This window comes from Mycena indigotica (assembly GCF_014461135.1).
Source record: "Mycena indigotica strain 171206Taipei chromosome Unknown Mind.scaff0006, whole genome shotgun sequence".
In the NCBI taxonomy this organism is placed as follows: domain Eukaryota; kingdom Fungi; phylum Basidiomycota; class Agaricomycetes; order Agaricales; family Mycenaceae; genus Mycena; species Mycena indigotica.
Window position 1 is genome coordinate 268,024 of NW_023503005.1, and position 14,553 is coordinate 282,576.

Consider the following 14,553-nt stretch of genomic DNA (forward strand, 5'->3'; position numbering starts at 1 on the left):
TCTCGTTGGCCTTGAGCTTCCCAATCGCCCGCTCATAGACAGCCCCATTACGGGTGACAATTGCTACCACGAGACCGTCGATGCCTCCAAGAGCATAAGTCTTGTTGACCATACCGTCAACAAAGTCCAGAGCGGAGGGAAGTTGCGCGGCCGTTATGGGGCTGTTCTTGAAGAGGTTTGGAAGTGGCGGATGACATGTAGGCGAAGGCGAGTGTCCTGCAGGACTGTGGATGGTTTGCAGAGAGAACAGGTGCTTATAAATTTGAAGGGAAAGTAGAGCCGTGAATAGCCCTATGAAAAAAGGGATAATCCCATTAGTTTTCTGCTTTGTTTGAATGTGCGGCTGGATTGACGACTGCATAGAGGCCTTGGAGTCCATCGCTGACGTCAAGTAGCGCCAACGACTTCAAATCATTGTCAAACGCAAGTCGCAGAAGATGAGGTAATCTGATCTAATCAACGACGGACACGTGATAGTGACGGATCGCGACATTCTACTCTTTCCCGGGTTTATCGATAAATAGAGAGCAGACACATCCAGCCTACGTTACAGTCAAGTTCGACTGGGCGAATACCTGGTCGCTCGTCCCAATTTTTATCGAGAAGACCCCCGGCTCTACCACCCATTTGTTCTGTAACGTCCAGACCGCAAGTTGGGAGGAGTCAACGGGGATGGTAACGGTCGTCGATCCACCCGCACTAGAATCCATATGAGGGACACAAGAAAAGAACATCGACCGAAAGAGTGCACGTACGGGATGTCGACCTTTTGGAAGCCAACGAGTTGTTGGTTCGCAGTGACGGTGGAGCTGACGAGGTCTGTTGCATACACCTAAGGCAGTGAGGCTTAAGTTACAAACGGTAAAAGGTGCTCCTCACCTGCACCACCTCTTTCCCAGCAACGGATCCAGTGTTGTGGACTGTCACGACGACATTGAACGGCTGCGAACCGCTAATCTTGGCGGGGGACAGCTTCAAGTCAGTACTATAAGGCACAATTTAGCGCCGAAAAATAAACGAGCAATCCTCATACTATGCGAATGTTCTAGTTTGCAATGGTTAGTGGGAGGCAAGTCGCAGTAGACAGACGCACGTGTAACTCAAGCCATGGCCAAAGCTCCAAAGGGGAACGGGGCTGTCGAGCACATACTATCATCGAATTCAGACCTTCACAAATGTCGGAGAAGCAAATCAGCAGACCTGATGACCGAATTGCAACCTGCCATCATCCATGACTTGTCCAGGGTCGATGGGCCGACTGCCCTTCAAGTAGTTATAAAAGACGGGGGTCGTGCCAACAGAGCGGGGGAAGGACACAGGTAGTTTGCCTGAAAAGATGTGAGCGCGCATGAGTCAATACGAGCTATGGACACGTACCAGAAGGGTTGACTGCACCAAATAGAACTTCGGCAAGTGCGAGTCCTTAGTCAAGAAAATAAGCTCTGTCCAGGCCGTGTTCCGGTCTACTCACCGCCAAGTTCGCCAGGATAGAATTGCTGGATAACTGCATCCGCATCTTTTCAAGGCATTAGCATTGAAAACGACACCAGCCCCAGAAGACAACTCACTGGCTTGGATCCATGGTTCCGCGATAGGCTTTCCTGAAACAAAGACGACCACTGTTGGTTTTCCCGTTGCTTTCACAGCTTTCACCAGCGCCAACTGTGCACCAACAAGCGCCAAATCACTCAAGTCAACATGCTCTCCGGTTGTTGCATTCGTGCCAGGGGTCCAAAGGTTGGTTTGATCGAGACTCCAAGTGCCCACCATCACAACTGCAACGTCCGAGCCTTGTGCCGCGTGTACGGCAGCCGAGAAACCAGACTGGTCGTTAGACCATAGCTTGCAGCCTTCTGCGTAGTTGACCTTGACATTGGAAAACCCTCCAGCCGCGGGACTAGAGATGAATTGATTAACACCAGCGACTGGGGTGATGCCATTAAGAGTGGCGTTGAGGAAAACGTAGTCGCCAAGCTGCGCGATAGTGAGTTATACTGGGGGGAGAACGTATGAACGAGCTACCGTGACCCGATTCGCGTGTGGCCCAATCAACGCGATCGACTTTAAGCCGCTTTTGAGAGGAAGTGTGTTTTTGCGGTTCTCCAACAGAACGATAGCCTCAGACTCGATGGAATGAAGAACATTGCGCGATGCTGCTGTACGGAGACTGGAAGTGTAATCCGCATATGGATATGGATCTGAACAATTTACTGGATGGTTTCGACAGCATAGAAATTCACGTACTCTCGAACAGCCCCAAAGAAAATTTGGTCCGTAACATGGCCGCAACAGTCTGGTCAAGTAGTTTCTCATCGACCTTCCCGGCTGCAACCTGGTCTGGTCTGGCGTTAAGTTCCCCTCCAAAGGAAAAAACAGGAGAAGCCTTCACTCACCGGGAAGGGTGAGATATGTGTATGTCCCACCACCCATTTCACCTTGCAGACCATTCTCCAATGCTGTTTTTGCAGCACATTCGCGGGAGTCGCATGTGAAGTGAAGATTGTAAAGCATATCCTGCCATCCTTGTCAGTAAGATTGATATTTAGCTATATCCTCACTGACGATTGAACCAGCATCACAAGTGACCCAGTATTTGTAGCCCCATTCGTTACGAAGCTGAAGCAGGATCGATATGTGTTAGCACTGAAAGAGAAAAAAACTGACAATGTCGGTCAACAAATCTACAGATGTCAGAGAAGTTGGTTAATTTTGCAAAACAACGCACGTTTATTAGCCACTGCCGGAATACCATCGTAGCTGGAGTAAGCGGTCATGAATGACAACGCATTCAAGCATGCTCGATTGAATGGCTTGAGGAAAGTTGTTCGCAGCTCACGCTCTCCTCCAGAGACCTGAGCGATGTTTCTGCGCTGTGGTCAGACCCGAAGCAACTCGCAAAGTAGACGACAGCTCACAAGCCACCTTGAGGGGAGCCAAAAGCCGCAAAATGCTTGCAGGTTGCTGCAACACGCGCAATAGCTGTCGAGCTGGCATTTCTCCGCTTTCCGGACTGCAAGCCTGTGACATACGCGTTGCCGACCTCTCCAGTCAAGAAGGGATCTTCGCCAAAATTTTCTTCTACTCTGCCCCAGCGAAGTTCTCGCGACAAGTCCAAGACTGGCGCAAAAATGTGGTTTATTCCCAGTCCCTCTGCTTCGCTTCCAATGATTTGGGCTACTTGTTTGACGAGATCGGTATTGAATGATGCGGAAAGACCGATTGGAGAAGGGAACGTCGTGCCATTGTCCGTAAAGCCATGTAGACCTGCAGGGATGAGTATGGGCATCAAGTCGTATATGCACACGCACCTTCGGACTGGAACAACGCAGGAATGCCCAAGGTGGTATTTTCGATCATGTACTTTTGAGCGACATTAACGGCGAAAGCAAGTTTTTCCCAAGGCATTTGGTAGCCCGCCCAGACGGAGCCTGACCTCATTCAGTCTCTCCTCGCTTGAACAACGAAGCCCGCAACTCACCTCCTGTTTGCGCGTACATTTCGGCAAGCCCTGTCTGGTTGAACTGCAGTGTGTTGTCTAATGGGTCGAATGGGTTCGCGATATAGGACTTTATGTCGCCTTGGATGCTAGCGGGGATAGCATCAGCTCCAGCTTTCCGCACACCCACAGTGGAATAGACTCACATCTGCGAAACCTTCTCTTTCACGGTCATCCGTGGCAACAAGTCCGCCACCCTCGCCTCGATTGACGCTTTGGGGTTTTTGTAAACCGGTAGGGACCCATCCTTGTTCGTCGCACGCGATTCCAGGCTAAAATGGAGCCCGTCTTGGAGAGCGAGGGCGGGAAGAGCCCACAGGGAGGCAAAGAGCAGGCGAAGCATGGCCAGCTGACGACCTCGTCTCTGCTCGCAGTTCTTATAATATTTTCGCTGGCAGCAGTGTGTCGGCCAACGCGCCGCCGCCCTTCCATGTGACCATGTCGAGAGCGGTCCGTAAATTCTTCTCCCGAGAATTGTCCTGACGGTTGGAGGGAAAGCTGAGTTCAGTAGCCAGCCAGACATGTGTCGAAATTAGTCCGGATGCTTCCCGGGACCGGGAAAAGATGTTCTCGAACTGCATAATGGAACAGGCACACTGGTTGTGGGCTGCTGGTCATGGCGGAAGGAGAGAAATGCAGTTATGTAATCATTGTCACGTGTCGCCTAGGCAGGTCAGGAATTTACATCGAGAATCTCAAGCCACTTGAACGAAATGCATTAGTAGTTCCACTATTTACAGGTAGTATGCTCTAAGAAATATACAGAAAAGCACGGTAAGATAACACTTTCGATCGAGTAGCAACAAGAAAGCTTTGGTCCATGGTCAAGCCGTTCTCCGGTCATTCGATTGACCTGGCTTGTCGCTTCGCACTTCTCTCATCATCTCCCTCATCTATAGAGCCCAAAGACCGTTTCCCCGTGATTGGTTTGCCAGGAGTGGCCAGCGAAAAGTTGAGCGGCACCCTTGTCAACGAGTTGCCATCGAGCGAGCCAAAACTGGATACGCGGGAATGTCCGGTCCGTGTAGGCGTTGTGGGTCGCATGATTTCGTCCTGAATTGACTTGAGAACAGCACGATAACCTGCTTGCACCACGCCAAAATACCTGAAAACGATGAGTCAAGGCCAACGACAAGCAGAAGGATTTGAAACGCACTGGGGCAATTTCGTGATAACAGAGAGCTTAATTTCTGCGAAGTATTGGGGCAAGAGAGTTGAATAGTCGCCTCTTTGAGCCAACGCACATTCTGCCCTTCGGTAAGCCTTGGTTGAGAGACGAACAGACACGCACGATCGGGGTTATGCTTGGAGTAAAATTTGACGAAATCAAGCGGATTCTTCTCCTTCATCCCATAGTGCATGGTGGTCTGGTCAACAATAACCGTCTCGGGGGTGAGCGAGCCGAGGTCCAACGATTCCGCCTCTTCTGCCGCGATACGCTTGGCTGCTTCGACGATTCGTTGGCTGGTCATTCGTTGCCTAAATATTCTCTGATTTTCCCAGTCGACAAAAGTGTCGTCCACTAGCTTATAGAGATTGCGGATGTCGATGTCATCGAGAAGGTCTCGGGAAGCCTGCAGCTCCTAAAGCACCGCGATGAGAGAGAGAAAAAGGTAGACAACCGAATGAGTCCACACCGGTCCTCTACTAGCTTTGATCTCCAGCTCGATGTTGTCGGTAAGATGAAGAAACTCCTCTGGGACATCGATTCGAGTGGCGATTTTCATGTGTGGCTCGGCAAGCTTCAACGCGTCCACTATCATGTACTCGATGGCTTTGGCTATAACCCTTCAAGCAAACGTTCCGCGAAAATGTAGAAACTAACCGGTTTTGTGATTGTACTGCTGCTTGTGAAGCCCGAAGCGACTGGTGCCAATGTCGTGTAGGATGTTGACGTCTTTGATGTCGTAGCAAATTTCGTTGTTGATGACTCTCGCACTCTGGATGATACGAGAGGAAGGAAATTGGCTGGAAATGCCCATCATGTAACGGTCCCGGGCAATGTAGTCAAACCTCAGGACCGCTTCAACAAGGCTTCGACCAAAAAGGGCAATGAACTTACTTGTCCACATCGATTCCATTCCTTTTGTTGGCAACTATATCAAATAGGAACGGCTTCTCTTCTGGACTGGAAGGGGTGAGAAGCGCAAAATGCATCCAAAATCCAACGCACTCGCACTGAGCCGGGTCTCCGTCGATGAGGGCAAGTACGAATTTGACGTCCTTTTCGGGGAACGCGGTTTCCTCGACGATACCCTTTCGCTTTAAGAACTTGATGAGGTCGTCAAACATCATTTTCGACGCGTCCTCGTGCTTCCAGTTCTTTTCTGGTCTGGTTTATTCGTCAATAAGTTCGCGCTCCATCATGTGTGAAGCTTACGCGACGGAAGGAATAAATAGGCCATCCCAGACGTGACTATACGGACCATGCCCCAGGTCATGGCAAAGACCCGCAATCTGGACACACTCCACATCCCGGTCCGTTATGCCCAGTTCAGGTTGATTACTTTGTAGGTGGACGGCCATAGAACGCGCCAAGTGAGCCACGCCTGTAACCGAGTCAGTCAGCTTGCCCGAACTAGCCCCGAGTAGTCCAACGCACCGAGACAATGCTCGAAACGATTGTGGGACGCGCCAGGATAAACTCGATAGGTTGTGCCCAGTTGTTTGATATGGCGTAAGCGTTGAAAGTGTGGTCTGCAGGAGGCTTGAGAGCGCGGCATATATTCAGCATAGGACGTACGTGTCGATTATGGCGCTAACTTGTTTCGAGAAGTTCCCCACTGTCGCGCTGTGAGCAGCCCAGAATGAAAACAAGATGTTGAAAGGACGGACTGAAGTCGTGAATGGGATCCTTGATGGACCTAGCTTTCGCCTGCCTCGAAAGGATAGCCATAGCGCCTTGGCTCGGCGACGAGATGACAGTTTCTGGTAGAGCAAAGGCTTTATGGTCACATGATGAAGTGATTTCATTTCTTTCTTGGACATCGTCTTGCTTGTCGTGCTCGCAACCCTTTCAGCATCCGAGTTGCTCACGAGCGCGGCTATACAGCCTCAATCCGACGGTCTTCTACCTCGGTCGCTCGATTCGACAAACTATGGACATGCCTTCACCTACCCATGCTTGCTCATCGTCTGGACGGTCAACCTATTGTTGGGGCAGTTAATGCTAGATAAGTTCTTGGTAACCTGGCTTGACAGGTTCCAATTTGGTCGCATCCACACATAGCCACAAATCGTGGCCACATGCCTTCTTTTTTTTGTTCGATGACTCTATCGGCGACATCTCTGGCGCCCGGTGTGGGCGTCTATGGGGATGAGTATAAAAGGCGTGCTAGCTTGCAACGTGATCAACAGCCTCTTGTCCTCTCCCCTCATCTCCTCTTCGAACTCGCTCCACTGCTCCCCAAGTAACTGACCGTTCCACGACCCTCAACAGCACTCGACGTAGGTGTCGCATACCTTATTACACGATGCTCGCTCACCATGCTCAGATCGGACTCATCGTCGTCAACATTGTACTCATGCTCGACACTGGTGAGTAGGCAGTCAGCTATCCACCCATTCTCTCTCTCTCTACGGGCATCGTCCCATCGTTCGCGTGGTGGTCGGTTATCAACCACCTATTCCTATTCATTGTCCATCGAGACTGGGACCACCACGTCGTTCACCATCCACTACCTCTGCCTCTCTTTCTTTCTTTCGCACACACTCGCAAACCAATCCACCAACCAACCACCGACTACCCATTCATCGCCATGCTACCCTTAACCGAAGCAGGCCCAGCCATAGTCCCTACACACACGGTCTCAGCAACATCAGGACAGGACCATTCTGCGAGATGAAATTCCAAAGCGGTCAGTTGCCTCCATCATTGTCGAGAACGACCACTCACCCTTGGACACTAGTGACTAAAGTGAGAAGACCGTGTTGTTCAGGCGATCAATGGCTGGAGTCCGACCGGCAAGAGCCCGACTGTCGCAGTGCGCCCGCCGCGGTTTCGGATCGAGGATGCCGCGTCTTAAATTTGCATCGCTGATGCTGGCCGGCAGGTCTCCTGTGAGATTCCAACGGGGCGTACGGACGGGGGCTCACTCAGCATCGAATGGGCGTCAAAGGACATCAATAACCCGCTAAGTTGTCAAATAACTCCTGTTTCCTTTTCTTTTCTTCGTTTTTCTTCCTCGAGGAATGGGATACTGGCTGACCTACTCAACTTTTTAGGTGTTCTTCGCGGCTGTTGACTCCAATTAGTAGTAGCTCAAGTACGGTCTTCTTGTACAGTAACATTCCCATATATAGTTGAAACACTTTCGAGTTCCAAGCTGGTGTCCACGTGCAAATAATAATTGATTTTCGCGAATACAATGAGCGTCTAAAGGAACTAAATATTGGCTCAACCGCTTACTGGAACTCTGCAGCAAACACATCAGATAATATATCATCAGGCTCGCAAGGAAGCCTACCAGGAGGAAGAGCATCGTAAGCAGGGCACAAGTCGAGCCACTCTTGTTTGATGATCTGCGACTGGGGACCCTCGCGCTCTTCTGGAGGCGACTCGGCGAAGACAACAGCGAGACCAGCCTCCAAATGCCAATCGATGTGGCTGTTTAAAGTGAGCGAGAAATTCAATTAGACGAACTGATAAGTCACCAGTGCAAGAACCAGGGTCCGGGATTGTCGGCCCGGAAACGGATAACCACGCCACCTTGGTCGACAGCGATAACGTCTCGGCGTGGCGGGTTAACGAAGTTGACGGGCCCAGACGCGCTCTGAACAATGTCGAAAGCGTGGCCGCTGCATCACGATTAGCAGTCAACCAAAGACCAAAGGAACTAGCGCACTGAAGATGGAACGGATGGGTGATTCCATGGTCAGCGCCGTGAATGCGCAGCTCGACAACCTCTTGGTTCTTCAAAACGAACGTATGCTCAGAAACATTGAAGTCAGATTCGACGGTAGCTCCGTTTATGATCTTGAGGAGTGTCGGGAGGTCTGGAGGGACATACGAAATACCGTTGATTTCCCAGGTACCTTTTCCGGCCTGTAAAAGGCTTTAACATGAGACGAGACTGCTAAAAGAAGTATACTGACCTCGTCGAACTGAAGGTCAATGACATGGTCAGCAGGAGCACTTCCTCCTGGTGCGCCGGGGTCGATCAGAGTCTAATGAACATTTAGTCGTAAACTGGGAATTCAAGGCTGCTTACTTGAAGTTGGTATTCCTCGAGAGGAGCTGGTGCACCACCACCCGCACCGCCCTTAGAAAGTGGGTGGACAACAACCGCAGAACTAGTAGGGTCTTCTACCGGGGCGCCGACATATCGCAAAATGCCCTTGACGTTCTTCTTGTCCACTGTTGCAAGTCAGATTTGAGTTGACTCTGGATAATCAACTTACGGAGAGCGTTATTCCCTGCTACGTCCATCGGGGCACGGAACCAGTAGTTTCCAACAGGCTGATTGGCCTCCAGCACAAAGCTATAGCGTTGCGCGGCATGAATGTCGAAGCTGGTGACACTAAGCGGGACGGTTTCAATGCCATCGATCTCAATGATGCTCATCAGATGCTCTGGAAAGGAGTTGAACTAGGAGGGGAAAAGCACCACAATCCACGCACGATCGACAGAGACTGTGTAGGCAGCGAAGGCGGAGATGTCGATAACACGGAAACGGTACCGCTTTCCTTGTTCCACAGTCACAACTGCCCAAGGGATTGCTGGACCCCCAATAAAGCGCTGGATGATCGTCAACATAACGTTGGGACTGACGGTGATGGACCCACTCCAACGCCATTGAAAAGCCCGGAAGCAGGCACAGGCGTCACGTCGTCCTTTTTGAACTGGTCCATAAGCTGCTCAGCTGGAGTGTGGTACCAGTCAGCCAGGGTGATGATGGTTCCAGCATCGTCGACATCGTAGAGGTCGCCAAGTGGGTCCTCCGGATCGTCTGGTCAACTATTAATCATGGAAAATTCAAAAGCATAGACCATACAGATAACGAAGGTGCCACGTTCTTCAGAAAGAGATGAGCTCAGGCAAAAATCAAGAAGTGAAAATTTACCGCCATCGGCGTACTGAGTACTGAGATGGGAGTGATACCAATAGGCTGGAACGGAAGTGAGCGACGAAACATAAAACTAGGCCGGAACGCACTGCCAGATTGATTTCCCGTGCTGAAGCTGTAGACGTACGAATTGTTTGGAGCAATGGGGCCTGCAAGATACGTCAAGAGAAGTGGATAAGGCTGAGACAATCTTACACTGATTGACGAATGACGGTCCGTCTTCGCTCGCTGTTCTGTCTTGCTACAACAAGTGTCAGAGACTTCCATCATCGCCCGTAACTAACTCACGAAAAGACCATGCCAATGCTGAACAAGATTAGTGAGGTTCACGCGAGAAAAAGTGGAAACACACAATCGAAGTCGACCGACGCATAGTTGGGTCCGTGAGGGTGTTCGTAACATTGATGTTGACGAAGTCGCCCTTGTTGAGCACAATAGGCACGCCACCAAACTGCCCCGCAACGATGGATGAACGAGGGAAGCCGTCTGGGCTCTCGACAGAGTTGTGGACCTGCAATGGAAGCGTAAATATTTGACCTTTGGGAGACTACTTGAAAGTCGCACGTTGATGTCGAAGTTGACCGTAGCGGCGAGCGCATGACCTAGGAGGAGTAGGAAGGCTGCAGTTTTCCTCATTGCAGTGGAGAACTCGAAGGAGGATGAGGATTAGTGCACTTTGAAGGCCGTTTTATACGCAACCCAAAGAGCATCCAGAGGTACACTGAAATTGAGGCATATTTCGGCTTGAAGGCTCCAGAGGCACAGAACGTGGGTAAAGAAGGGGCGGTTTCATGGCCTTTCTCGGATGGCGGAATCAAAGGAATTCACGTTTTCTGGGTCTGCAAGGAGTATCAGAACGAGTGTTGTTGACTTGGAAAAGTCCAAACTTTGGGCACTTACAGCTTCAGTAAGCTCCTCGACATTAGCATGCCCTCGGTCGCATCCACTAGTATCGAGAGTCGAGAGGCAGAAATTTGAAGACGCATTCAATATGAGCGGCTGCTGAAGGCATTTGTCAGTGCAGGCAGCGAATACGACTCGACACACGTACTCACGCTTGAGTCTTGAGAAGTGCCTGGATGTCTGCCCAACTTTGCTAGTGGGGGTGGTGGTTGAATTGGTCAAGGTGCGCGGCTGACAACGGCAATTGGTGATCCGGTCTGTTCCGTTCCCACGATAACCACCTGAACCTGAAGCGCATTTGTAGCTGCCTTTATTTAGCCTGGCTACCAAAATAGAGTAATGCAATGCAGGTACGCCAGTGTGTGAGCCTGAGAAAGACATCTCCATGCATGTGCTCAGGCTGTTGCTCCAACAGATTCAAGTTTCGGACTCGGAGTGACTGTTGGACAATTGGAATGTAAGTAATTCGTTCAGCAGCTCTGCGCTCGTATGTATGTACTAGATAGTGCTTTGACATGGGAGCCACAAATGAGTTTTATAGTATAATAGTAAAAACAGACATCAGGCTAATACTAGACTATAAGATGACGTAATTCAAGTTGTGCTTTCCAGCAACTTTCCAGTCCTCTGGAAAATCGGAATGCTAACTGAGTCGGGTAAAGCTACGGCCAGAAGTTGAAGAATATCATAGTCCTGCCATAGTATAAGAAACATCGCCGAAACCCACCGTTTCTCCTGATGTTTTTGCTTTTTTGTGTCGAAAGTGTCGCGAACTGACGCGCGGCACGTGGTGTATACCACGTGATGTGACCATCATTGATATACTAGTGAGCAGTCCCGTTTTTTCCCTCTGAGCCGGGCGACCATGTCTGTACCCACATATGCACTGGAATCCGGCTCCGCGCTTCCGCATCGAAAGCCGCCACCCCCATATGATGCTCTGTGCGTTTCTCCTCCCCTCAGTTGGCCGTCGTTTGCGTTGCCAATGGCCGCAGTGCCTTCGCTGACTTCTTTTGCGATTCTCTCCAGACTGAAGCGACAGTTGCGGCGAAACGAGATGGCAAGGCAATATATGGCCAAGTATGTTTTGCCCGTCGGTCGCTCTGCAACTTACAAGCATTATAGAAAGCGCGCTAAGCTCAAGGACAGGCCAGCTCGGGAGCAAGAGGAGGCTGCTGCACGCGCGAGAGCATATCGCACGCGCTATCGCCAGAAGTAAGCAAGAAAACATTACTTTCCACTTTTAAAACTATCTTGGCTAGGATCCGCAGTGCCAAAGCGCGAGAGCAACCACAGGTTTGTATCACATGTGGTAGAGCTCGTCATGACGGCACACCCAAGTGCCAGCCTCTCACCTTACACTGGGCCACACCTAATTTCCCAATTCAAGATAACGAATCCTTCTATTTCGAGCAATATAGCGACGACAAGTGGCCTGGGCTGAACCTCTATTTTTCGGAACCTCCTCTGCAACCCTCGAATGACTTCCAAACAGCCCATCCTCCTCGTGTGGATTCACAAGCGCCAGAGCCAGTGCAGTCTTCCCCTTACTTCCGATTTGACGACAATCCATGGCAGCAACCAACACCAGCACGCCAAGTCGAAGAGGTCGTTCCAGCATCCCCTGCTCCAATCACACAACGATATGTCAGCGAGGATGAGCGACATGCCCGTTGGTGGTGACTTGGGAGAATGAGCATGGACAGACAGAAGCGACCGAGAAATCGAGGATGAGTTGGGTATTGGCCTCGGAGAAGTCAGAGGAGAAGGCGTAGTTGCGGAACAACTTACAGTGAATCCAGACCGTATGTTTCGTCCTCACACAAGCAACATCCCAGGGAAAAGAGTTGCGAACAGCTTCGTAGATTTTGACGACCGCTGCTCCAACCTAGAGTTAGAAAACTGAGCAACAACGTAATAACAACATACCTGTTCCAGCAGTGGCATATCCCAAAGAAAATTGAAAGAAACAACTCTATATGACAATGTTTGCGCATCAATAGTCTCGTTTCCTTCGCCAGCTCGGATAGTGGCTCCAAGCATGCAAAGACGAAACCGGCAACAGCCCCGTTACTCCAGCCGGGGACGGATACTTGGGATTGAACTCAGCCTCGTCAACAACGACACCGTTGCTTCCTCATCGAGAGACGGTTGGAGGACGGAGTGAAGAGTGGAGGCATGTTGAGCGTGTAATGCACATGTTGTATGAAGGATTGTGCTTCTCCATGAGACCGTCACGAAAGGAAGAGCCTCAGGAGTTGAGATAGAGAAAAGAGGAAAAGCTACCGCTGCGTCACGTGTGCACGTCAACAGCCTCCGTCAACCAACCGTCGACTGTCACTCCTTCTGTCGTTCAGTATCAACGGAGCAAGCGTCATCCGAGAGGTTCTCAAGAGAATACACAATCAAGTAACTCGGAAATGTTAATTTCGTCTACCAAGCTCGAAGCTAATCTACACAGCCGTACCAGAGGCTTTAGCGTCCTCTGCTCCACTTTCCGAATACTCTCGCGGCGCTTTGGGGTCGGTCCAATCATCTCTGTTGACCAAGCGCGAGACGTGGACATTAACCGCACCAAGTGGGTAGGAATCAATGCCGCCCAGATTCCCTCGACCAGACAGCGACGCCGAGTTGGAGGAGAACTGCGATGATTTGGGCGGCGAGTGGGCTATGGATAGGCGGAGGATGATGCTGCTGAACGTTATCCCGATGATGGAGGAGGTCTGTGACATGTGTTAGGCAAGAATAACAGTCAAAAGGCACCAACCAGGTCGAGAATGATGAAGGAGGTGTTGATTCCCAGCTGATATGTGACGAGCAACGCAATGAGCGAGAGCGAGTAGAGGGCTGCAGACTCGAGGAATATAATCTTGATCGGTTATAAGAGTGTGTCATTGACAAGCAGGCTGCAAGCATACCAATGCGGGGATTACTCGTCCCATTGTACTCTGTGCGCCCCTCCGCCGCAAACGAAGCTGACTTAGAAGCACCTTATACGCAATAAGGACTGCGAAGCCCAGTCAGATGAATATCCGGTAATGGCTGAACTCACGCGTGCAGAAAACATTGGTGGCGAGCGACAGCGAGAAGAAGCTGATGATCCATGGCTGGAGATTGGAATGAAAAATCCCGCCCTTCTGAGTCTGCACAATCTCAGCCGTGCCGACCCAGCCGGTTACTTCACCCGTCAGTCAGTAGAGAGCCGCTGCTGCCACGACTTACTAGCAGTTGCGATCCAGCATAGCACGGGAAGAGCGAGGACGTAAAAATTGTGGTTCCATACCATCCAACAGCGGTAAATCTAGAACAACAGTCATGTCAGGGCTCGCCGAGATAACTTATGCGCACCATGAAGAAATCAGCAACGATGGTAATTGTTGAGTAAATTCCAATTTTTGCGCCCTCAAGAGGCTGGGCTGGATTGCTGAGGTATAACAGAGCATTCGCGGGATCGTCAATGAATGCTATTCTGGCCCGGATAATGTCCACAACCCAATGCTGAGTTTTGTCACATACTAAACGGAAGCTAGTGTTGACGGACGCACTGTAATCGAGAGAACCCAGATCAAGCACAGCGTCGGCGTTAGAATACCATTGACGTCTGACGCCCTCTTGGTGAAAATGAAGCGGAGACATGCGCCAAATAGTATGGTGAAAGCGCCTAAGCCACGAATTAGCGTTACACAGGCCTGGAAGTATTGAAGCTTACGCACCAACATTGAACGTTTCAATGACAAGAGCAGTCAGCCAGGAGGACATGAGTAAAGGCGGCGCATCTCGAGAGCTTCATACCGTGGCCTTTTGCAGGGAAAGATCCGACATGCAGCGAGGAACTTGAAGGCCGCAAGATTTCCTCGGAGGGTGTCCCAATTTATGGCGGTAGGATGTCTCATGCTCTTGAATAGACCGAGTAATAATACTCCGCACACAATCAAGATCAGAAGGAGAGGGGGGTGAGAAGCAGCGCCGTTAGTGGCGCTGTCACCGACGAGCCAACCAGAGGTTGGGCCTGTGGGGACCATCGACTCAACGGCGACAGGCCCAAACTGTGATGCCCGCGGCAATTGCAAACCTCCAAAAATATCGACG

At 50.7% G+C, this 14,553-nt stretch overlaps 6 protein-coding genes across 6 annotated transcripts; 2 read left to right on the plus strand and 4 right to left on the minus strand.

The window, feature by feature from the left end:
- Positions 1-542: 542 nt before the first annotated feature.
- Positions 543-4,019, minus strand: MIND_00660200 (Periplasmic beta-glucosidase; the record flags this gene model as incomplete). The annotated part of the gene is made up of 19 exons (XM_037363327.1): positions 543-699; positions 756-832; positions 880-985; positions 1,034-1,045; positions 1,094-1,149; positions 1,201-1,328; positions 1,378-1,422; positions 1,472-1,516; positions 1,569-1,974; positions 2,023-2,198; positions 2,245-2,337; positions 2,394-2,514; positions 2,563-2,616; positions 2,665-2,681; positions 2,726-2,865; positions 2,916-3,264; positions 3,309-3,428; positions 3,479-3,585; positions 3,643-4,019. The coding sequence occupies 19 exons, from the start codon at positions 4,017-4,019 to the stop codon at positions 543-545; spliced, it is 2,586 nt and encodes an 861-aa protein (XP_037218971.1).
- A 317-nt stretch (positions 4,020-4,336) lies between these two features.
- On the minus strand, positions 4,337-6,392 carry MIND_00660300 (Glycoside hydrolase family 3 protein; the record flags this gene model as incomplete). Its single annotated transcript, XM_037363328.1, has 11 exons — positions 4,337-4,601; positions 4,653-4,743; positions 4,788-5,079; positions 5,134-5,276; positions 5,322-5,509; positions 5,559-5,624; positions 5,670-5,828; positions 5,877-6,045; positions 6,099-6,193; positions 6,240-6,279; positions 6,332-6,392. 11 exons carry the CDS (start codon positions 6,390-6,392, stop codon positions 4,337-4,339), a joined length of 1,569 nt encoding a protein of 522 aa, XP_037218972.1.
- A 107-nt stretch (positions 6,393-6,499) lies between these two features.
- MIND_00660400 (uncharacterized protein) lies at positions 6,500-7,740 on the plus strand (the record flags this gene model as incomplete). Its single annotated transcript, XM_037363329.1, has 5 exons — positions 6,500-6,649; positions 6,698-6,796; positions 6,936-6,943; positions 6,991-7,033; positions 7,721-7,740. The coding sequence occupies exons 1-5, from the start codon at positions 6,595-6,597 to the stop codon at positions 7,738-7,740; spliced, it is 225 nt and encodes a 74-aa protein (XP_037218973.1). The 5' UTR covers positions 6,500-6,594.
- A 160-nt stretch (positions 7,741-7,900) lies between these two features.
- On the minus strand, positions 7,901-10,197 carry MIND_00660500 (putative laccase 9; the record flags this gene model as incomplete). Its single annotated transcript, XM_037363330.1, has 16 exons — positions 7,901-7,911; positions 7,963-8,102; positions 8,150-8,293; positions 8,341-8,540; positions 8,591-8,662; positions 8,707-8,852; positions 8,897-9,067; positions 9,116-9,233; positions 9,281-9,444; positions 9,490-9,510; positions 9,559-9,603; positions 9,651-9,710; positions 9,757-9,802; positions 9,850-9,867; positions 9,914-10,072; positions 10,126-10,197. 16 exons carry the CDS (start codon positions 10,195-10,197, stop codon positions 7,901-7,903), a joined length of 1,587 nt encoding a protein of 528 aa, XP_037218974.1.
- Positions 10,198-11,323: 1,126 nt separating this feature from the next.
- Positions 11,324-12,147, plus strand: MIND_00660600 (uncharacterized protein; the record flags this gene model as incomplete). Its single annotated transcript, XM_037363331.1, has 5 exons — positions 11,324-11,406; positions 11,494-11,544; positions 11,590-11,679; positions 11,727-11,760; positions 11,812-12,147. Exons 1-5 carry the CDS (start codon positions 11,330-11,332, stop codon positions 12,145-12,147), a joined length of 588 nt encoding a protein of 195 aa, XP_037218975.1. The 5' UTR covers positions 11,324-11,329.
- Positions 12,113-12,411, minus strand: MIND_00660700 (Ankyrin repeat protein; the record flags this gene model as incomplete). Its single annotated transcript, XM_037363332.1, has 2 exons — positions 12,113-12,352; positions 12,394-12,411. The coding sequence occupies 2 exons, from the start codon at positions 12,409-12,411 to the stop codon at positions 12,113-12,115; spliced, it is 258 nt and encodes an 85-aa protein (XP_037218976.1).
- Between the last annotated feature and the right edge of the window lie 2,142 nt (positions 12,412-14,553).